Below are 21,034 nucleotides of genomic sequence, written 5' to 3' on the forward strand. Positions count from 1 at the left end.
CTCTCAAACTGCTATGAGTAGAGATAAGCTGGTAAAATCCATTTTGGAAAATTCATTGATATCATCTAATAGGTTGAACGAACACAATAATCATCCATGATCCAGCAATTATGCTCTTAGGTGTAGACTCAAAAGAAATGTGTATACATGTGCTCCAGGAGACATGTGCACAAATGTTCATAGCAGCATTGTATATAATACTCAAGGCTAGAAACAACCCAAATGTGCATCAGCGGTAAATGGAAACATAAATTGTGGCACAGTCATATAGAAGAACACTTCGATAAAAATTAGGTACAACTACATGTGACACAAATAAGTCTCATAATCAACACTGAATGAAAAAAGCCAGAAAAAGAATACATGCCATACAATTTCACTAGGTAAAGGTTTTTGTTTTTATAAAGCAAAACTGCAGGGATACATGCTTAGATGGTAAAACCATTAAAAAATGCAAGAAAATGACTATCACAGTATGGAAGGATGGTGGTAGTGACTGGGAAAGGGTAGGAGGCAGGAATGAGTTCTGGGGTACTGACAGTGTTTCTTATTTCTTAACGTGGGCAATAGTTACACAGAGGTTTGCTTCCTTCAGGAAGTAAAGATGGAGTTGGCATCTGAATAAAGAGTGGGTGTTAACAAGGGAAAACAGGCTGGGAAAAGTAAAAGTGTGGGCAAATCCCAGAAAGCATGGATTAACAATACAATATGAGGCTGGAGAAGTAGATGGGGACCAGACCACAGGAGCCTTATTAGTAAGAAGGGTTAAGGATTTGAGTCTTTATTCTAAGAACACAAGAAGTCACTGATACACTGCGAGCATCGATGTGCTCAATTTTTTGGTTCTGCAAGCACACTACAGTTAAGAGTAGACAGTGGGTTATGAAGGACATAGAACTAATTTAAGCAGCCCAGTTAGGAAGCTATTGCAATAGCTCAAGTGAAAGCTATGGTAACATGGACTAGGGTAACTGCAGAGGAGTGAGTGAATTTGAAATAACTACTGTAACTAAAAATAACATAATTTTGGACTAAATATGTGTCTCCTCCAAATTCATATGTTGAAGCCCTAACCCCCAGCATGGCTATATTTGGAGTAAGGAAGTAATTAAGGTTAAAAGAGGTCATTAGAGAGAGGCCCTGATCCCATGGTATTAATGTCTTTGTAAGAAGAGACATCAAAGTTCCGTGTGTGCACACTGAGGAAAGACCATGTGAGGACAGAAAGAGAGCAGCTCTCTGAAAGCCAGTAAGAAAGATCTTACCAGAAATCCACCCTGCTGGATCCCTTGAACTGGGACTTCAAGCCTCCAGAACTGTGAGAAAATTAATTTCTGTTGTTTAATTTCTGTTCTCACAGTTTTCTCTGTTTAAGCCACCCAGTCTGTGGTATTTTGTGTTATGGCAGCATGAGCAGACTAACGCACTAAAAAATTGGGAAGTACAGTCTTGAAGTAATGAGTTATCATGCTAAATTCCTTACCTGTAATAATGGGGCATCAAAAAATAATGTTTATATTGGCTACTGTTATGACGGTAACTACCAGAAAAACTAAAATAGAAATTATTAAAAGAGATTGGGGGAGGTATACGGTGACCTTTTTACTTTCATTTTTCATCTTTATATAGTTTTTCTAAAACTATGTAATTTACTTTCATCAATCACTTTGAAAGTTTAACATAATTTTCAAAGAAAAATGAGAACATCATACCTTCTTTCCTAAATTTCAGTCATTCACGTCAACTTTTATGATATTTGTTGTATGTACCCTTGCTTGGCAATTTTCAATCAGTTTTTTTTAACCTATATCAATTTATTTTATTTTCAACTTAAGTTACTTAGAGTTACATTTTTTTTTCTGATACAATATATAATTATTAAAAAATGTTGGGCTTCCCTGGTGGCGCAGTGGTTGAGAGTCCGCCTGCCGATGCAGGGGACGCGGGTTCGTGCCCCGGTCTGAGAGGATCCCACATGCCGCGGAGTGGCTGGGCCTGTGAGCCATGGCTGCTGAGGCTGTGCGTCTGGAGCCTGTGCTCCACAACGGGAGAGACCACAGCAGTGAGAGGCCTGCGTACCGCAAAAAAAAAAAAAAAAAGTTCATCCATGTATCACTTAAAATCATCTCATGTTCCAGTAGTGGTATAGCGGTCATAATTTGGGAAACACTGCTACATACAGGACTGAATTATCTATCATGATGGCATAAAACCATATGAAACATATATCAGAAAATTAATTCCCTTCTTCTTTTTAAAATTAAATACCTCCACAAGTTAACAACACTGATAAAATTTTAAAACATCTTAGTATTTAAAGTTCCCATATTAGAATGATTAAAGTTCACTAAACTTGAAAATATTTCATGTAGGTAAAAGTTAAAATTTTTCAGACTTTTAGTGTTGCTAAAACCAAATGCTTACTGTTTAAAAAAATCCAGAAACTAGATTTTATTATATAAAGTTAGTTTAGTTATATAAAACAATATAAATGCCTTAATTTTTTTGTCATGGTAAGCTGTCCAATAAAATTAATTCATTTAACTAATGTTTAACCAGTGCCTATAGGCAAGGCATTCTGCTAATTATTAGCAATGCAAGGATAGATCTGAAGTCTCTAAAAATTATGATCACTTCCCCGTAAGAATTTAAGGCATAAAGAAATGGCTCCCAGGGGATATATGTATGTATATAGCTGATTCCCTTTGTTATACAGCAGAAACTAACACACCATTGTAAAGCAATTACACTCCAATAAAGATGTTTAAATATATATATATATATATAATTTCTTGAATTAAACTGGTTTATTTCTCAGTGACTTAGAAATTAGAAAAAAAAGACTCAACTTTGACCAAAATCTTTGGTAAACTTAAAACAAGACTTCTTTCTACATGGTCTTGGTTTATAAAGCATAGTGCACTAAGCATATACCAAACATGTCCTAAGCATCCACATTTATCTATAGAATAAATATGTCTTGGCCCACTTTTCAGCAGCCTATCCGTGTAATAGAGTAAAAGCTGAACTGCTCAACACAGATGGAAATATTTTTCATTAGCCTATATAGCCCCCCTTAAAAAGTATGCTATCAACCCCTAATTGCATCACTACTCCACTAATTTCTCACCTTTCCCTTTTGTAAATGTATTTCCTTCTTGCTCTGAAGTAATTTTTCTCCACTCAACATTTAATCTCTTCTAGGAAGCAGAGGAAGGGTAACGGAACTCTTCATTTCATTCAGCCTTGCATGGAGAAAGAGGCCCTGTGGCCCTGTGGAGCATCTAAATTAGCCTTCTGGTACCAGTGCAGATCCCACTTGGGTTGGACTAGAGTTGCAGAGTCTACTTGGGTTGCCTGCCAGCTATTTACCGGGGTTCAGCATCAGATTCAACTAAGCTTCCATAAAGCAAGTGGCCTCCCAAAAGCTGGTATATTAGCTACATCTGGGGAGCAGGGCCCTTACACCTTAAAAGCGTTCTTTTATACTGACAGTCATTTTTTCCAAGTAGAATAAATTACTGATTTATTTAATTAAACTGTTTTATTTTAAAGTATTTATAAAAGAAAAATTATTGTGAATAATCAAAATCATAATGAAATTGAATATTTATTTGAATTTCTCCTGGTAATAGCACTCAACATAAGAAAAACAAACCAAGCTGTGAGATTTTGTTTTCTGTATAGCCATTTTTCAAAAAGTGAAAAGTTGGGTTCTGTATTTAATGGCAACAAGTGGGACATCATCTATTTTAAAACTACCATTCAAAAAGTAGTATTTTAAGAAATATATACTATGATTAACATGATGTGTTTTATAGAATGGATACATATCTGAATGTCAGTCTGAATATGGAAGAAATATATGTGTTAAAACCACACTGGAAAACCAAATGTTCTTTTTTTACAAAAAGCTTGAAATAAAAAGGAACTTGCCAGTAAACTCAATAAACTTTCACGTATGGGATATTTGTTTTAAATCCCCACCCACCCCACCCCCACAAAAAAAATTGTAGATTTGAGTAGAGCCATTACATGAAGGCTTATTTCTGTACAACATGGAAGCTGGTTACATAGTCAATGTTAACTTCCTAAAGTGCATCTTTTGAAGACTTGTCTAGTAAAATTGCAGTATCAAATATAAAATACTTAACACATGACATGCAATAACAAAGCTAAACCATTATAGTTTAAAGTTTTTAAAACTTTTGATTCACCAAAGAATGAAGATGTCAAATACAGTAGCATTCTCATTCTCCAACAGTATGCATTATATGCTTTGGCAAATCTTTTGGAGTCGAACAAAAATAATGCAGTCTAAACAACATTTCTTCTGTCATTGTAATACGATTCCTCGGGCAGAACATTTAGGTGCAGAGCAAGAGTTAGATTTTTGGAAGTTTTGGTGCATTAACCACAGGATTTGCCTCCTGTAAGTATCTCCTCCCTGCACTCTTGTAATCATAGGTGCAGCTGTGAGTTTCTGCATAGCGATGAGATGCACAGAAGTTGTTTCCACATCTAAAGCACAAAAAAAGTTTATGTGAATAGTCACATTTCTACAAGAACCTCATCTCTCTGGGAGATCAAAGCTTGATTTCACGTAGTCCAGCAGGAGCCCTTTAGTCCTCTTTAGAATTGCAGGGCTGACATTTCCCTTCTACTCATAAACAAGCACAAGCACCCCCAAAAAAGAACCGGTTAATTGTCTATGAATATGGGACTTTATAATAAAGAATCTCTTCTGGAGTGAAACAGGCTGTTGACCTCTAGGAAGTAGTAAAACTGCAAAAAGCAATAAATATATCTACCACTTCCTCTTATATCTAGTAAACCTGGGAGAACTCTGAATTTCTGAGAAATTCAGTCTCATAAGAAAATTAAATTATGTAAAACCTAACTATGCCATGAAAGGATTTTAAAGTACTTCTAGCAACAAGATAAGCTGTTTCCATTTGAACAGAATACACTCTAAAAAGCAGCAGCTTTGTTTAATGCCTGGCCTCAACCTAAGGGCAGACACCATCCTCGGAGCATATTAGCAATGCTAATGAAAGAAATAATTATGAGTAGGAAAAAATTAATTATTTTTATAAACATATTATTCATCTGTTTTGAAAAGTGTACCATATACTCATAATTTATAGTACATTAATGTTAAATTTAATCCTTTTTTGTTTAATTTAAAATAGAATCGAGAATTCCCTGGTGGTCCAGTGGTTAGAACTCCACACTTCCACTGCAGGGGGCAAGGGTTCAATCCCTGGTTGGGGAATTAAGATCCTACATCCTGCATGCCACTCAGAGTGGCCAAATAAATAAATAAAATAAAATAGAATCTTGGAGGAGGGGTTCTTCCAAGCCACAGTCAAAGAGAAACCATCTATCATAAGACAAAGAAAGTACACTTCCATTGGTTTATATGTCCTACTTTAAAGGGCAGGGGAGGATCTCATGACTTTGGAAACACATAAGCTATCCACTTGCTCTTTACTTCAGCCAATAAGGAGTTCAGCTGGGTCTATTTGAACATCATCTTAATGATGTTATGAATAGGCAATTTAAAGAACATTTTGTATTGTATCCCCACACTGGGTCACCACAAAAAAAGCATCCCAGCTTTTCAGCTAGCCAACCTACCTGCATTCGTAGCTAGTAGCCAGTCCAGTTTTCTTTCCACAAAGAAAACAATGCTTTGTTGTTTTCTTCTTTGTTTGAATAGGGGCTTTCAAGGGTGGGAGGTGATGAGTACATTCTCCTGTTAGAGAAAGCACACCTTGATTAATACAGACATAAAATTCTAGATGTGAAATACTATTAAAACATTAAACACATTCCTGCCACAGCAAACCTCTAAGCCATAAAAAATTAATTAGTGCTTTTTTTATATCTAAAATTATTTACAGAGTTGCAAGTAAAGATGCACTAGAACTGTTATATTTTTTAAGATGTGGTAGGTTTCTACTGACTAAGACATATTTTTAGGACTTATATTTTTTACATACCAACACCTTTCTAATTATTTCTGAGGACACTCAGTATATTTAAAGTATACTGAACTTTGGCAGAGAATCAAGAAGAATATCTGGTTCAAAATCATATTTATGAGGCTTCTGAGGAACAATATAATATGTATTATAATCACCCTGTCCTTTCACACCAAGAAGGAGCACAAGAATATCATGAAACTGGTCTTTTAGACCTAATTATACCATAGAAACTAAATTCATCAAACCACAAGCAAGTTATTCTTTCAAAACTTCAATTTGTTCATTTTTATGATAACAGGACATGTATTTTTCTCCCTAAGTTTCTAAGTGTTTAAAGGTCAACTCAGTTCTCACATACAAAAAGCATTCTGAAAAATTTAAATGTTATATTTATATAAAATATCATATTATCAATAGTGACTCAGGGTACACTGCTCGATTTCACAGTACTACTACCTTTTCAGAAAATATTTACTAAATTCTGGGCTATTGTAACAACTTGATTTTTTACCTTAAAAATAAGAGCACACCTGCTATTATATGAGAAAGAATTAAATCAATTTCTTTAAATACTAAGTGAAACGCTTTTAGAACTGAGTAGAATTCCAACAAACCCCACTCATAAGCAGAGAGACTCAATGTCACTATCCATACTTGTTACACTAACAGTATAAGTACACAGTGCGTGGTGGCACCCAAAGGCCAAGAAACAAGAGGCAAACAAAGAAAGCAAAAACAAAGGGAAGAAGTGAGAAGAAAAATGGTAGAGTGTCAATAGAGATGATACCTATTCTCTACTACTGAAAAAGGTTTGAGAGGTCTGGGCTTAAGGTTTATCTGGCAGCTAAAAGTCTCTGAAAATCCTTCAAGGGTTCGAAAAGTTGGAATTACAATTAATTGACACTATGCCTTTTCCCACAACCCAAACTGGGTGCTGGATATACAAGCCCAATAAAATTAAGTATGCTTTATTACTAGGCTAAAATACAGTCCAAGATCTTGCCCAAAACTGGAAAAAAAAATTGCCTAAAACTGGAAACTAACTTATGACTCCTAATGGTGGCCAGGCACCAACTCAAGTTAATAAGCACTTTCTTCTTCAAGTGCACTTAGAGTTATCAAGAACATTTCACAAAGGTGATGGGATACTTTCCTCTTCTTAAATAATAAAAATAAGACAAGCATTTGCACAGGACACAGAGGAAAGGCATATACTACCAGATATCCTCTGAAGCTCATCTAATTGCAATTATCTTTGAAATTCAGGCTTAGGATATTCTTCCTTAAACAACAGTAGAAGAAAAATCTGTTGACGAAAATTTAGTTCAGTGTAGTCATATTTTCATGTTTTTCTTTGCTTGGGGGTGCTTAATTCAATGTTTCGCAAGCTTTTTTTTTTTTATTCAAGAACTCTTGTGAATGTGCAGAAACAGAGGACATAGTAGTGACCGAAATAAGGTGGCACAGAAACATAACCACAGTCTTCTCCTATGAGAATGGTTTCCATATATCCTTCTACCAACCAGAGAAAAATAAAATTATTAGTCATATACTCCATGCTAGGAACCAGCCCTAATATATAGGTTCCCTACTACCAACAGGAAAAATTCAACTTCCATGGATTGACATTCAAGGTCACATGTCCAATATGATACCTTTCTAACTTTCCAGAGTCATTTTCTGTCATTTGCCACATCATACCCACCCTGAATGATGCGCCAGACCCATTCACATGTGCAATCTCTTCTTCTAAAATGCTCCAGTAACCTTGTCATCCTAGTAAAACTCTACTCATCCTGTAAGAAGATATCATCAATCACCAGCTCCTCTCTGAAGCCTTCTCTCAAATGTGTAATGAACATATGAATAAAGAAAAAGTCAATAAAATAATGCCACTGCGAACAGTTGCTTTTCAGAACGAGAGTAAAGATATTTGGATTAACTCACTTGTTTGGCATTTCCTAAATATTGGTCTAATTGGTCTAATTAGACCAATATTTAGGAAATATGATCTAATATTTGATCTAACACAATAATCTATAAAAATTCACCCAACAGAATAAGGCAGCAAACAAAGTATTAAATGGTGTTCAAGATGCAAGTTTGGTAATCATCTGCCTAAAAATGATAACTAAAGCTATGAAGATGGATAAGATTTCCAAGGGAGACCCTACAGTGAAAAGCAAAGAGGACCAATGGAGGAACTCGATTAAGTCAATTAAACAAAACTTATGCCAAAACTTTCACAGACTCTTCTAGGTAATTCAGAATGATACAGTTATTAATGAAAGAAAACAGCAGCAAGTTACATAGCTGTAGTTTGGAGAATCATCACTGCAGGTAGCAGTTGATGATGCTAAATGATGACTGACCTAAATGAAATCAATCAAAAGAGTATACACCTGGGGACAAGCAGAGGGACTGGTAAAACAAGTTAAAAAGAAAACTGAGGCTTAAAAAAACCAAAAACAAACAAAACCAAAAATCTACAAAAAGGTAATAGCCCAGAATAAAAAAAGAAATAAAAAGGGAGAAAGATAGGAAAAGAAAAAAAAAACTATTTCAAGAAGAAGGCCATAACAATCAAGTAAGATAAGGATACAGAAGTATCCACTGGATTTGAAATTATGTAGCTCTTTGGTGACCTCAGCAATGGCAGTTTCAGAGGAGCAGCGAGAAGAGAAGCACTGTAGGCTGAATTAGAGTTGAGAGAGATGCGACAAGTACAACACAAACTTCCAAGAGGCTGAGCTGTGGGTTAGGACTGGACAGACTTAAATAGGTGTCAAAGAAAAATAATTATAACATTAAAAGTAGATACATTATAATAATCAAAACTGTGGCACTGGCATAAAGACAGACATACAGATCAATGGAATACAATTAAGAACCCAGAAATAAACCCTCACATATATAATCAAATGATTTTGACAAGGGTGCCAAGACCATTTGATGGGGAAAAGGACAGTCTTTTTAACAAATGGTGCCTCGAAAACTGGATATCCACATGGAAAAGAATAACGTTGGGCCCTTACATTACACCATATATAAACATTAATTCAAATGTATGCAAGACCTAATGTAAGGCCTAAAACTATAAAACTCCTGAAATAAAATATACGGGAAAAGCTTCATGTCACTGGATATGGCAACAATTTATTGAACACAACACCAGACACAGGCAACAAAGGAAAAAATAGACAAATTGAACTTCATGAAAATTAAAAACTATTGTGCATCAAGACATTATCAACAAAGTAAAAAGGCAACCTACAGAATGGGATAAAATATTTGTGAATCATATATAAGGAATTAACATCCAATATATAGAGTCACCTAAAACTCAACAACAAAAAACAATCAAATTCAAAAATGGGCAAGTGATTTGAACACATATTTCTCCAAAGAAGATATGCAAATGGTTAAGCACATTAAGAGATACTCAACTTCACTAATCATCAGGGAAATGCAAATCAAAACCACAATAAGATACTACCTCACACCTGTTAGGATGCCCACTATCAAACAAAACAAAACAAAACAGAAAATACCAAGTATTGGTGAGAATGTAGAAAAATTGGAAACCTTGTACACTGCTGGTGGGAATGTGACATGGTACAGCTACTACGGAAAACAGTATGGCAGTTCCTCAAAAAATTAAAAATAGAATTACCATATGAACCAGCAATTCCACTTCTGGGTATATACCCAAAAGAATTGTAATCAGAGTCTCAAAGAGATATTTGTATACTCGTGTCTGTAATAACATTATTCACAACAGGTAAAATGTGGAAGCAACACAAGTCTCCATCCATAGATGCAGAGGTATGCAGAGTGTTGTATATACATACAATGGAATATTATTCAGCTTTAAAAAGTATGGGAATTTTGACACATGCTAAAACATAGATGAACCTTGAGAACACTATGCTAAGTAAGCCAGGCATGAAAAGACAAACACTGAATGATTTCACTTATATGAGGTACTTAGAGTAGTTAAAATTATAGAGACAGAAAATAGAACAGTGGTTGCCAAGGCCTGGGGAGAGGGAGGCATGAGGAGTTAATGTTTAATGGGTACAGAGTTTCTGTTTTTCAAGATGAAAAGAGTTCTGGAGAGGTATGGTGGTGTTGGTTGGCCAAAAATGTTAATTACTTAATGTCATTCAATTGTACACTTAAAAATGGTTAAGATATTAAATTTTGTTATATGGGTTTTATCACAATAAAAAAATTTAAAAATGGATACATTAAGACTTTAGAACCTTGGGCCTTATACCTTTAGAACCTTGGGTAGTGGAAACAAACCCTAGGTATCTCTTTAAAGATATGAAAGTAACATGGCAACCATAATATATAATGTATTCTTTAGAACTTCGGGGCTACAAAGGTGGTACATCTTTGGTAGAGTTTCCATCTCTAGTCTGGGTATTAAAACACAAAAAATGATGATAGTAATGGCTTCTTAGGAAATTATGGCTGGCCAGTGCACCTTTAAGGTGTTATTGATATAAGTGAGTGCTAAGAATATAGTCATTTCTGCTACTATGCCTTGGAAAGGCCTAGTCAAAGAGACTGTCCCTTTCTTTCATCCAGAAAAAAACAGTTCATCAAATGGAGCTCTTACTACTGTCCTTGATATTGGACCATGACTTTAAGAAACACCTTTCTAGGGTATCTCCTCAAAACCCATCCAGCACCCAGCATGGCTCTAGAGTGGCCAGGGACTGGGAGGGTTGCGAACTACATGTTAATTTTTCATGCAACTTATCTTTTCGCATAGACCGTATCTTTTCCCAGACAACAGAGACCTCAATTTCAATTTTTGTTTGATTCTTCAAATATGTCCTACAGTCAGTTCTCATAATCATTTTCTTAAGTGGAACAAAGTTTAGGGAAAGTTTACTCTGTACATACCACAGAGAATGTTCTCATTTCTCTTTGAAAATTCAAATTCATAGTATGCATAATGCTATGATTATTAGCCTTATATTGTTTTCAAAATTATCTGTTGCTTACCTACTCTTTTCCCTGCTGCTGTATTATTTCCATTCATTCCAATACCACGGGCAGACTACAATTAAAACACAAAACATCTATAGAGGTGAGTTAATGGAAAATAGAAGGGAAGATCACCAAACATGAAATAATTATATTTTATTGTAAAAATGCTGCTGAGCTTTCATTTAAAATTATTTAATCTATTTTTAATTAAATTAACTTGGAACCTGATTGTCCCATCCATCAATATTGTACTTACTCTTTATCTATAAGAAAGTAAAATTCAATGGCTCAAATAAAAGTTCTTATTGAGGAAAAACATTAATAAAAATATTTAGTATTTAAAATACATGATAAACTGTTTACACAAAGCTACTTTCAAATTACAGTTCTCAATTTAGGACCAAAACATTATTTAAAATTCAACTGTCAAAAAAATTTTCTACAAACTAGATAAACATTTTACGAGAAAGTTATGAAAAGAATTCAACCTTAGGCCTCTTTATTTAATGTGTAAACAAAAACCAAACTATATGTTGAATCACTACATGGATAACTAGTAGAACATATTGAAAGGGAAATACTTACTAAAAAAAATTCTGTAGGTTCTAACTGGGGAGAACTTTTCCTAAGGCTTTCTTCCTGAAAATGCTGGAGGTTTGTAAACAGCCCAATTCCAGAGGTTCGAAGCCTGCCTGCCCCATGTGTGCTCTGCAAGCTGTCTCTGCTTGCGCTCTGGGCCAGCGAAGCAAGAAAACCTATATTATTTACACAACCAACAGGCTCTTTGGATGCCTTGTTAGCCATTTCTGTGATATCCCGAGCCTCAACTTTAGAAATAATATCAGATCTTTTCCCAGGTGAATCGACTTTAACAGCTCGAAAGCAAGTAGTCCTAGAGAAAGAAGAATCAGTTATATTCCGAATGTCCAGCGACCGAAGCACATTTTGTGAAGCAGAAGACTGGAGGTTCCCAGACTCAAAACATTTGGACTGTCTCTGTGGTTTCACCAGAGAGTTATGTAGTGACATTGGTGCAGAACAGTGAAGAGGTGATAAGAGTCTATTCTTGTGAGGACTTAATTCACGGTGGTCGAGAACTGCAGTTTCTACTGATTCACCACTCAACACTCTTGCAACATGTTTAAGATGCTGCTCTGTAGCTTTCAACCCTTTATCACCATTAGTGAGTGAGAATTCTGGATTTACCTTCTGTGTGCCTTCTAAGCCACTGCTCTTTTCATCAGCATTTCCTTCGGTAAAGGAAGCAAACGAACCCACTTCAGGGAGAAGCGATTCTTCAGTTACACACTCTTCTGAAGTTGGAAATAAAACAGTGTCATCCTCATTATTAGATGGCAAATTTCCTGAAAAGTTTTTTGTCTGCCTAGGTAGGGATGATCCAAGATGGAGAACAGAATCAGCAAGCTCTTTGTCATTTTCAAACTCCATAGGGGGTATCTGAGGTGGTAGTTTGAAGCCACTATTGGAATGAGACTGTGTGTTACTCTCCCAGTTATTGTCTTCCTTAATAAAATCACTAGCGATAGATGATATGGATATATCAGCAGGGGGCAGAGCTGGCAAACTTGAAATGGCATTGCTGGCTGAGTCAGGCAGATATGTGTTCCCAGAAGAAGGTAAACAAGACTGCCCAATGTGGGGGAGAACCCTTAACAATCTGTGGCGAGCAGCTGCCGTGGAACTACTGGAAGGTCGAGGAACCACAGGTGGACGAGGTTTTACATTGACAGGTTTCTTAGGCTAAAAGAAAAGAGGGAATATATAATTCTTTACACGGTCATTTTCTCTGCCCATAACAAAAATTAACGAAGGAAGAAAAGGTTACTTCTGTTAACATACTGGCATTTGGATTACCTCAATCTAAAATGTTTAAAAAGATTAAAATCTGGGGCTTCCCTGGTGGCGCAGTGGTTGAGAGTCCGCCTGCCGATGCAGGGGACACGGGTTCGTGCCCCGGTCCGGGAAGATTCCACATGCCGCGGAGCGGTTAGGCCCATGAGTTGTGGCCGCTGAGCCTGCGCGTCTGGAGCTTGTGCTCCGCAGCGGGAGAGGCCACAACAGTGAGAGGCCCGCGTACCACAAAAAAAAAAAGAAGCAGCAGCAGCAGCATCAGCACGGGTAAACTTCAGTAAAAAGACTGATAGTAAGCATGTAATATATTTAATTAAAGACCTAAAACTAAGAGTGGGGACAAGATTAGAAAAATGATTTGTAAATGTTATACTATCTTAAAAAGCAGAAATAATGCAAATATTAAAAATGGAAGAAGAAAGATGAGAGAAAGTAAAATAAGTTCATTGATTATAACTTAATAAGTAGGAGTCAAAAGATATCTTTTAAAAATAAAAGAGAAGACAATTAAGTATGGAAAAGGCAGAATAAGGACATGATAAAAGATATTACTATAAAGTTAAACAATAGAACAAAAAATAAAAGCCTTCTGAAGTACCAAAAAGCACACACTCACATACCCATACACACACAAAACAGGCCATAAAGAAACTGTAAATATAACAAAATAATAAGACATTAAGGACCAAATATAGGGACGTCCCTGGTGGCTCAGTGGTTAAGAATCTGCCTGCCAATGCAGGGGACACGGGTTCAAGTCCTGGCCCGGGAAGATCCCACATGCCTCAGAGCAGCGAAGCCCGTGAGCCACAACTACTGAGCCTGTGCTCTACAGCCCACGTGCCACAACTACTGAGCCCACGTGCCACAACTACTGAAGCCCACACACCTAGAGCCTGTGCTCCACAACAAGAGAAGCCACCGCAATGAGAAGCCCGCACACCACAATGAGAAGCCCGCGCACCGCAACGAAGAGTAGCACCCACTTGCCACAACTAGAGGAAGCCCACACGCAGTAACGAAGACCCGACACAGCCATAAGTAAATAAATAAATAAATAAATTTATTTTTTAAAAAAAGACCAAATATAAAAGTCATACCAATAAATGTGAATGTGATTAAGTAGTATATTTTTTTTAATTTCAAATTGGTTCACAAAGCAAAAAACAACTCTATGCTGTATATAAAACATCTTCCTAAAACAAAGTAAATCAAAAGTTAATAAAAAAAAAGACATGAGAAAGAGTACACAAAGCAAATTAAAACAATAAGATATCAAGGATTATGGGCCTGATATCAGGCAAGGAAAATTCAAGCTGAAGGTCAGAGATGAAACATTTTATAACATCTAGAATTAGCAGTATAATGAAAATACAACAGTTATTAATATTTATGCACTAAATCACACAACCACCTTCTTAAAGCAAAAACTATGGGAGATGAAAAGAAAAATACAAGAAACCCACTAATAATTACAGACTTTCACATATCACTATTCTCATTCTAAGAGAGAGCAAGCTGAAAAAAAAATAAGGAAATAGAGGACGATTTAATAATGTCAAATCTTTCAGACAGATATCAAACTTTTACCCTGATAACAGAGAATGAGCCATTTTCTTAAGTATACACAGGACAGTCATAAAGAGTGATATTAGATCACAAATAATCAAATTCTATTAAGCAGATATGGAAATAACATTCTCTGATTTCTATGCAATAAAAAGAGAAATTTTAAAAAATTAAAAAGCCTCTCTCGCCAGGAGTTTTTCAAACTCAAACTACTCTTGGATAAACTATCAACTAAAAATGCAAAATTTCTTTTAAAAATTAATGAAAATACTACAAATTGACATTAAGTTCTCCCTGATGAGCTGAACTGAAAAGAATATGTCATCTACACAATATCCTGCCAAAAATGTTTGACCTGCATCTAATCATGATGAAGCAATAAGACAAACTCAAACTGAGGATATTCTACAAAATTGGCCTATACCTCAAAAATATCTGACATGAATGTCCAAAAAAGGCTAAGAAATAGTTCTGTATAAAAGCAGACCAAGAAAACATTACAACTAAATACAACAATGCATGATTCTTGATTGGATTCCAGATTGAAAACAGAAAGAAAAATCAAAATAAAACAAAATGCTATCAAATACATTATTGAGACATGGAGAAATGTGAATATGGATGAAGTAATGTGTATCAGTGATAAATTACGTGTGTGATAACTACATTGTGGTTATGTAGGAGAAGGCTCTGTTCTTAGGAGTTATATACTGAATTAAATATTTAGGGGGAAATGTTACTATATCTGCAACTAACTCCCAAATGGATCAGGTAAAAGAACAGGGAAAGAAAACAAATGTGGAAAAATGCTAACTGGTGAATCTAGGTAAAATTTTCATGGTTGTTCACAGGTATAACATTTCTGAAGGACTGAACATTTTTCAAAGTAAAAAAGGTAAAATAAGTGTTCAGACAAAATCTAAGAGACTTAATTGCCAGGAGACCTAAATTAAAAGAAATACTAAAAGATTCAGATGGGAGGTAAATAATCTTTAAAGGAAGCAAGTAATTGCAGGAAAGAATAAAGAGCAACAGAAAAGGTAAATATATGGGTAAATATAAATAATATTAGCAATATAAAACAATTTGAGGGGCTCAAAATATATGTGAAATTAAAATGCATGACAATGACACAAAAGGTGTTTGGATGTATAAATGGAGTTAGTGTTCTAAGATTCTGGCATTAAAAGCAAAGTGGTAAAAATCATTTTTATTAGACTATAAGTAGTCAAGAATGTACAAATAATCTCTAGAGTAATCACTTGACAAAGCTAGTATAATAGTAAATTGCTAACAAAGTAGTAGAGGATAAAAACTGAATAACAGGGCTTCCCTGATGGCGCAGTGGTTGAGAGTCCGCCTGCCAATGCAGGGGACACGGGTTCGTGCCCCAGTCCAGGAAGATTCCACATGCCGCGGAGCGGCTGGGCCCGTGAGCCATGGCCGCTGAGCCTGCTCATCCAGAGCCTGTGCTCCGCAACGGGAGAGGCCACAACAGTGAGAGGCCCGCGTACCGCAAAAAAAAAAAAAAAAAAAACTGAATAACAAAAAATAGACTAATCTAAAAAAGGACAAAAAAGGAGAGAAAAAGAAACATAAAACAGGTGGTTAAATAGAAAATAGTAAGATGATAAAAATCTACATGTATCGGTAATTATACTAAATGTAATAGATGAAAATCTTAAGCTTGTCAGTTTAGATTAAAAAATAATAAAACTAACCATGTACTGACTACAAGAGACAATTCTTAAATATAGGAACATAGAGTGAAAGTAACAGAGTGGAAATATAATAGAAACATAAACCAAAATAAAGCTAGCTCAGCTATACTAATAACAAAGTAGCTTATACTAATAAGACAAGTGCATTACAAGGCATAAATAAAAACGTTTTTATAATGATAATAAATAATAATTTTTATAATAATATAAACTACAAGAAAGATATCACAATTCCTTGGATATCATAAAATCTGTACTAGATCATTTGATCTAGTTTGACAGAGTTTCAAAATACATAAAGCAAAAATAAACTTCTTAAAAGGAGAAACACACAAATCCACTACCAGAAAGGGAGATATTTAATACACTTTTCTGAATAACTGATGGAAAACAGACACACACAAAAATTAGAAAACCAGAACAACACAAATAACTTATCTAATTGATATATACAGAACACTATATATATGGACAGATTACACAGTCTTTCCAAGTGTGTAAGTGGCATTTATTAATATGCTTAGTCACAAGTCAAACCTCAACTAATTTCAAAGGCTTGAAATCATTTAGAGTATGTTCCCTGACCACAGTGATATTAAACTACAAATCAGTAATAAAAAGGTACATAATGGGACTTCCTTGGTGGCGCAGTGGTTAAGAATCTGCCTGCCAATGCCGGGGACACAGGTTCAAGCCCTGGTCTGGGAAGATCCCACATGCCGTGGAACAACTAAGCCCATGCGCCCCAACTACTGAGCCTGTGCTCTAGAGCCCGAGAGCTATAACTACCGAGCCTACGTGCCACAACTACTGAAGCCCTCAAGTCTAGAGCCCGTGCTCTGCAACAAGAGAAGCCACCGCAATAAGAAGACCGCGTGGTGCAGCGAAGAGTAACCCCCGTTCGCCGCAACTAGAGAAAGCCTGCAGGCAGCAATGAAGACCGAACACAGCCAAAAATAAATAAATAAAGAAATTTATATCTTAAAAAAAGGTACCTAATATTCCACGTTTGTAAACTAGAGGTTTGCTTCTAAGTAAGCCATGAGTCACACTGATATAAAGATTTAATGTAATCCCTGTGAAAATCCCAATAGCATTTTTGAAGAAATAGAATAATCCATCCTAAAATTCGTAAGTGATCTCAAGGGACCCCAAATACTCAAAATAATATTGACACATAAGAACAAAGTTGCAGGTCTCACACTTCCTGATTTCAAAACTTACTGCAAAGCTAAAACTTATTGCAAAGCTTATTACAAAGCTGTTGGTGTGGTACTGTCTTTATGTCAGTACCACACTAATCAAAATAGTGTGGTACTGACATAAAGACAAACATATTGACCAATGGACTACAACAGAGAGCCCAGAAATAAACCCTCACATATATGGTCAAATGACTTTCAACAAGATGCCAAGACTACTCAATGGGGAATGAACAATTTCTTCAACAAATGGAGTTGGGAAAATTGGATATCTTCATACAAAAGAACGAAGTTGGACCCTTACCTTGCACCATATACAAAAATTAACTTAAAAATGTATCAAAGACCTAAAACTATAAAATTCTTAGACGAAAACAGGAGGAAAAGCTTCATGACATTGGATTTGGCAATGGTTTCTTGGATATGACATCAAAAGCAGGGGGAACAAAAGAGAAAACAGATAAACTGGACTACGTCAAAATTTAAAGCTTCTGTGTATCAAAGGATACTACCATCAGAGTAAAAAGGCAACACACAGAATAAGAGAAAATATTTGAAAATCATATAATCATAAAGGGCTAATATCCAGAATATATAAAGAATTCTTAAACCTCAACAACAAAAACAATAACCTGATTCAAAAATGGGTAAAGCACTTGAATGGATATTTCTCCAAAGAAGATATACAAATGGCCAACTAGAACATGAAAAGATGCTCAACATCATTAATTATTAGGAAACTGTAAATCAAAAGTACAACTATGACCTCATGTCCATTAGGATGACTACTATTAAAAAAAAAAAACAGGGGCTTCCCTGGTGGCACAGTGGTTGAGAGTCCGCCTGCCAATGCAGGGGACACGGGTTCGTGCCCCAGTCTGGGAAGATCCCACATGCCGCGGAGTGGCTGGGCCCGTGAGCCATGGCTGCTGAGCCTGCGTGTCCGGAGCCTGTGCTCCGCAACGGGAGAGGCCACAACGGTGAGAGGCCCGCGTACCGCAAAAAAAACAACAAAAAAATACAAGTATTGGTGAGGATATGAAGAAATTGGAAGCTATGGAAAACAGTATGGCAGTTCCCCCGAAAATTAAAAATAGAATTACCATATGATCTTAAAATTCTGGGTAAATTTCCGAAAGAATTTAAAGTGGGGTCTCAAAGAGATATTTGCATACCCTTGTTCATAACAGCATTATTCACAATAGCTAAAAGGTGTAAGCAACACATGTCTCCATTGACAGATGCACGGTTAAGTAAAATGTTGTATATACATATTTACTCAACCTTAAAAAGTATTGAAATTGTGACATAAGCTACAACATGGATGAACCTTGAGGACATTGCTAAGTGAAATAAGTCACAAAAAGACAAATACTGTAGGATTTCACTCATATGAGGTTCAAGAAAGTCAAATTCATAGAAAACAGAGAGTAGAATTGTGGTTGCCAGGGGCCGGGGGAGTAGAGAAATAGGGAATTGTTTAATGAGTATAGAGTTTCCATTTGCAAGATGAAAAAGTCTGGAGATTGGTTGCTCAACAGTGTGAATGTACTTAACACTACTGGACTGTATGTACACTTAAAAATTATTAAGATGGTAAATTTTGTTACATTTATTTTACTATAATTAAAAATTTAGTAATGTTAATTATAGAATCTAGGTGGTGGATAAACAGGTGTTCACTGTAAAATTCTTTCAACCTTGCTGTATGTTGGAAAAGAAAGGAAAATTAAAGACCAATTTCTCTGATGAACAAAAATCCTAAATAAAATATTAGGAAATTTAATTAAAGACATAAAAAGTAAAATTCACCACAACCAAAAATGGTTCATTCTAAGACTGATTTCATATTTAAAAAAAATAAATTCACCACATTATTAGAATAATTTTATTCAGTGTAAAATACTTTTTAATTTCCCTTTGGATTTCTTCTTCGACCCATCAGTTACTTAGAAGTGTGTTATTTCCAAAATATTAGATTTTCCAGATATCTTTGTTGACTCCTAATTTTATCCATTGTAGTAAGAGAGCATTTTTTTCCACACACACACATACACACACACACACACACACTGTATTTTATTTTTACAAGAGATAAATAAACTGACACCAAGCATTGTAAATGGATGACCACAACAAAAGCAACAATGATTGCAATTACCAAACACGAAACACACTCATACTATGAAGAGAGCATTTTTTGTATGATTTGAGTCTTTTAAAACTTATTGGGACTTGATTGATAGCATATGATACACTTTATCTTAGTAAATGCTCTGGGTGCACTTAAAAAGAATGTGTATTCTGCTGTTGTTAGGTGGAGCTTTCTTTAAACGTCAATAGGGACAAATAGGTTTACAGTTGTTCAAGTCTTCTTATATCCTTTCTGATTTTCTATCTTTCCTATCAATTTTTGACAATGCGAGTTATATTAGAAATCTAATATAACTATGAATTTATCTATTTCTCTTTGTAGCTTTTTTTTTTTTTTTTTTTTCGGTACGTGGGCCTCTCACTGTTTGGGCCTCTCCCGTTGCGGAGCACAGGCTCCGGACGCGCAGGCTCAGCGGCCATGGCTCACGGGCCCAGCCGCTCCGCGGCATGTGGGATCTTCCTGGACTGGGGCACGAACCCGTGTTCCCTGAATCGGCAGGCGGACTCTCAACCACTGCGCCCCCAGGGAAGCCCCTCTTTGTAGCTTTTGCTTCATGCATTTTGATGTTCTGTTATTAGGTACGTAAACATTTAAGATTGTGGGGAAAGGATTTTATTTTTAATAGAGTTAGGTCAACTGTACTCCATCTGGAAAAAACTTGTCTTCATCCTACTTTACATTATACATGTTTTTTAAAGTTGTGAGTTTTTTTTTTTTCAGATGGATTGTAAATCTAAATGAGAAAGAAAAATCGTACGGCTTTTGGATAAAAAACACAGGAGCGTGTCTTCAAAACAGTGTGGTAGGAAAAAACTTCATTAAAAGTTTATAAAAACTAGTAATCATAAAAGGAATACTATTAAGTTAAAATACATTAAAATAAAGAATATTTATTCATTAAAAAAATAAGAAAGTGAAATAGCAGCTGCTAGAGTATCTATAAATCATGTATCTGTCAAAGAACTTGTATCCATAGTATATAAAAATTCCTTCAAATCAGTAAGCAAAAGGCAGATAACCCAATTTAAAAAATGAGCAAAATATTTGAACAAGCACTAGACAAAGTCAGTATCTTAAAAAAAAAAACGGATGTATTTAGACAGTGTGATTCACATGATATAAAGACTGTTGGTACAAAAGTCAATATCTTAATGGCGAATAAGCATATGAAAAGCTTAACATTATTCTCCATCAGAGAAATGTAAATTAAAACCACTACACATCCACCAGAATCGATAAAATAAAAAAGACGCACAATGTCAAGTGTTGGTGAGGATGTGACACAAACGGGAACTCTCCTGTTTCTGATGCGAGTGTAAACTGGTTCAGACACTTCACAAAACTGTTTAGCAAAACAATTAAAGCTACACATATACCTACCCTATGACTCTACAAGTCTATTCCTAGCTATATGCCCCAAAGAAAAGAGTGCATGGGTCCACCAAAGTCATGTACAAGAATGTTCAAAGCAGCTTTGTTGATGAAAGCCAAAAACTAGAAACAACCTAAATGTCAAAAGAA

At 35.6% G+C, this 21,034-nt stretch overlaps 1 protein-coding gene across 5 annotated transcripts in view; it reads right to left on the reverse strand.

Annotated features, from left to right (window-relative positions):
• Positions 1–2,808: 2,808 nt before the first annotated feature.
• The window catches only part of ZFAND4 (zinc finger AN1-type containing 4), a 73,460-nt gene continuing 55,234 nt past the window's right edge, over positions 2,809–21,034 (reverse strand). For 4 of the 5 annotated variants that reach the window (XM_060286115.1, XM_060286116.1, XM_030844003.2 and 1 more), the window contains 4 exons: positions 11,580–12,755; positions 11,010–11,064; positions 5,641–5,758; positions 2,809–4,521 (listed from right to left, as the gene is read on the reverse strand). In XM_060286115.1, the coding sequence (XP_060142098.1) occupies positions 4,386–4,521; positions 5,641–5,758; positions 11,010–11,064; positions 11,580–12,755 (1,485 nt within the window). In that variant the 3' untranslated portion in view covers positions 2,809–4,385. The remainder of the gene's footprint in view (positions 4,522–5,640; positions 5,759–11,009; positions 11,065–11,579; positions 12,756–21,034) is intronic. The other variant, XR_009559275.1, reaches the window with a different exon arrangement.

Source organism: Globicephala melas, chromosome 16 (assembly GCF_963455315.2).
Source record: "Globicephala melas chromosome 16, mGloMel1.2, whole genome shotgun sequence".
In the NCBI taxonomy this organism is placed as follows: Eukaryota; Metazoa; Chordata; class Mammalia; order Artiodactyla; family Delphinidae; genus Globicephala; species Globicephala melas.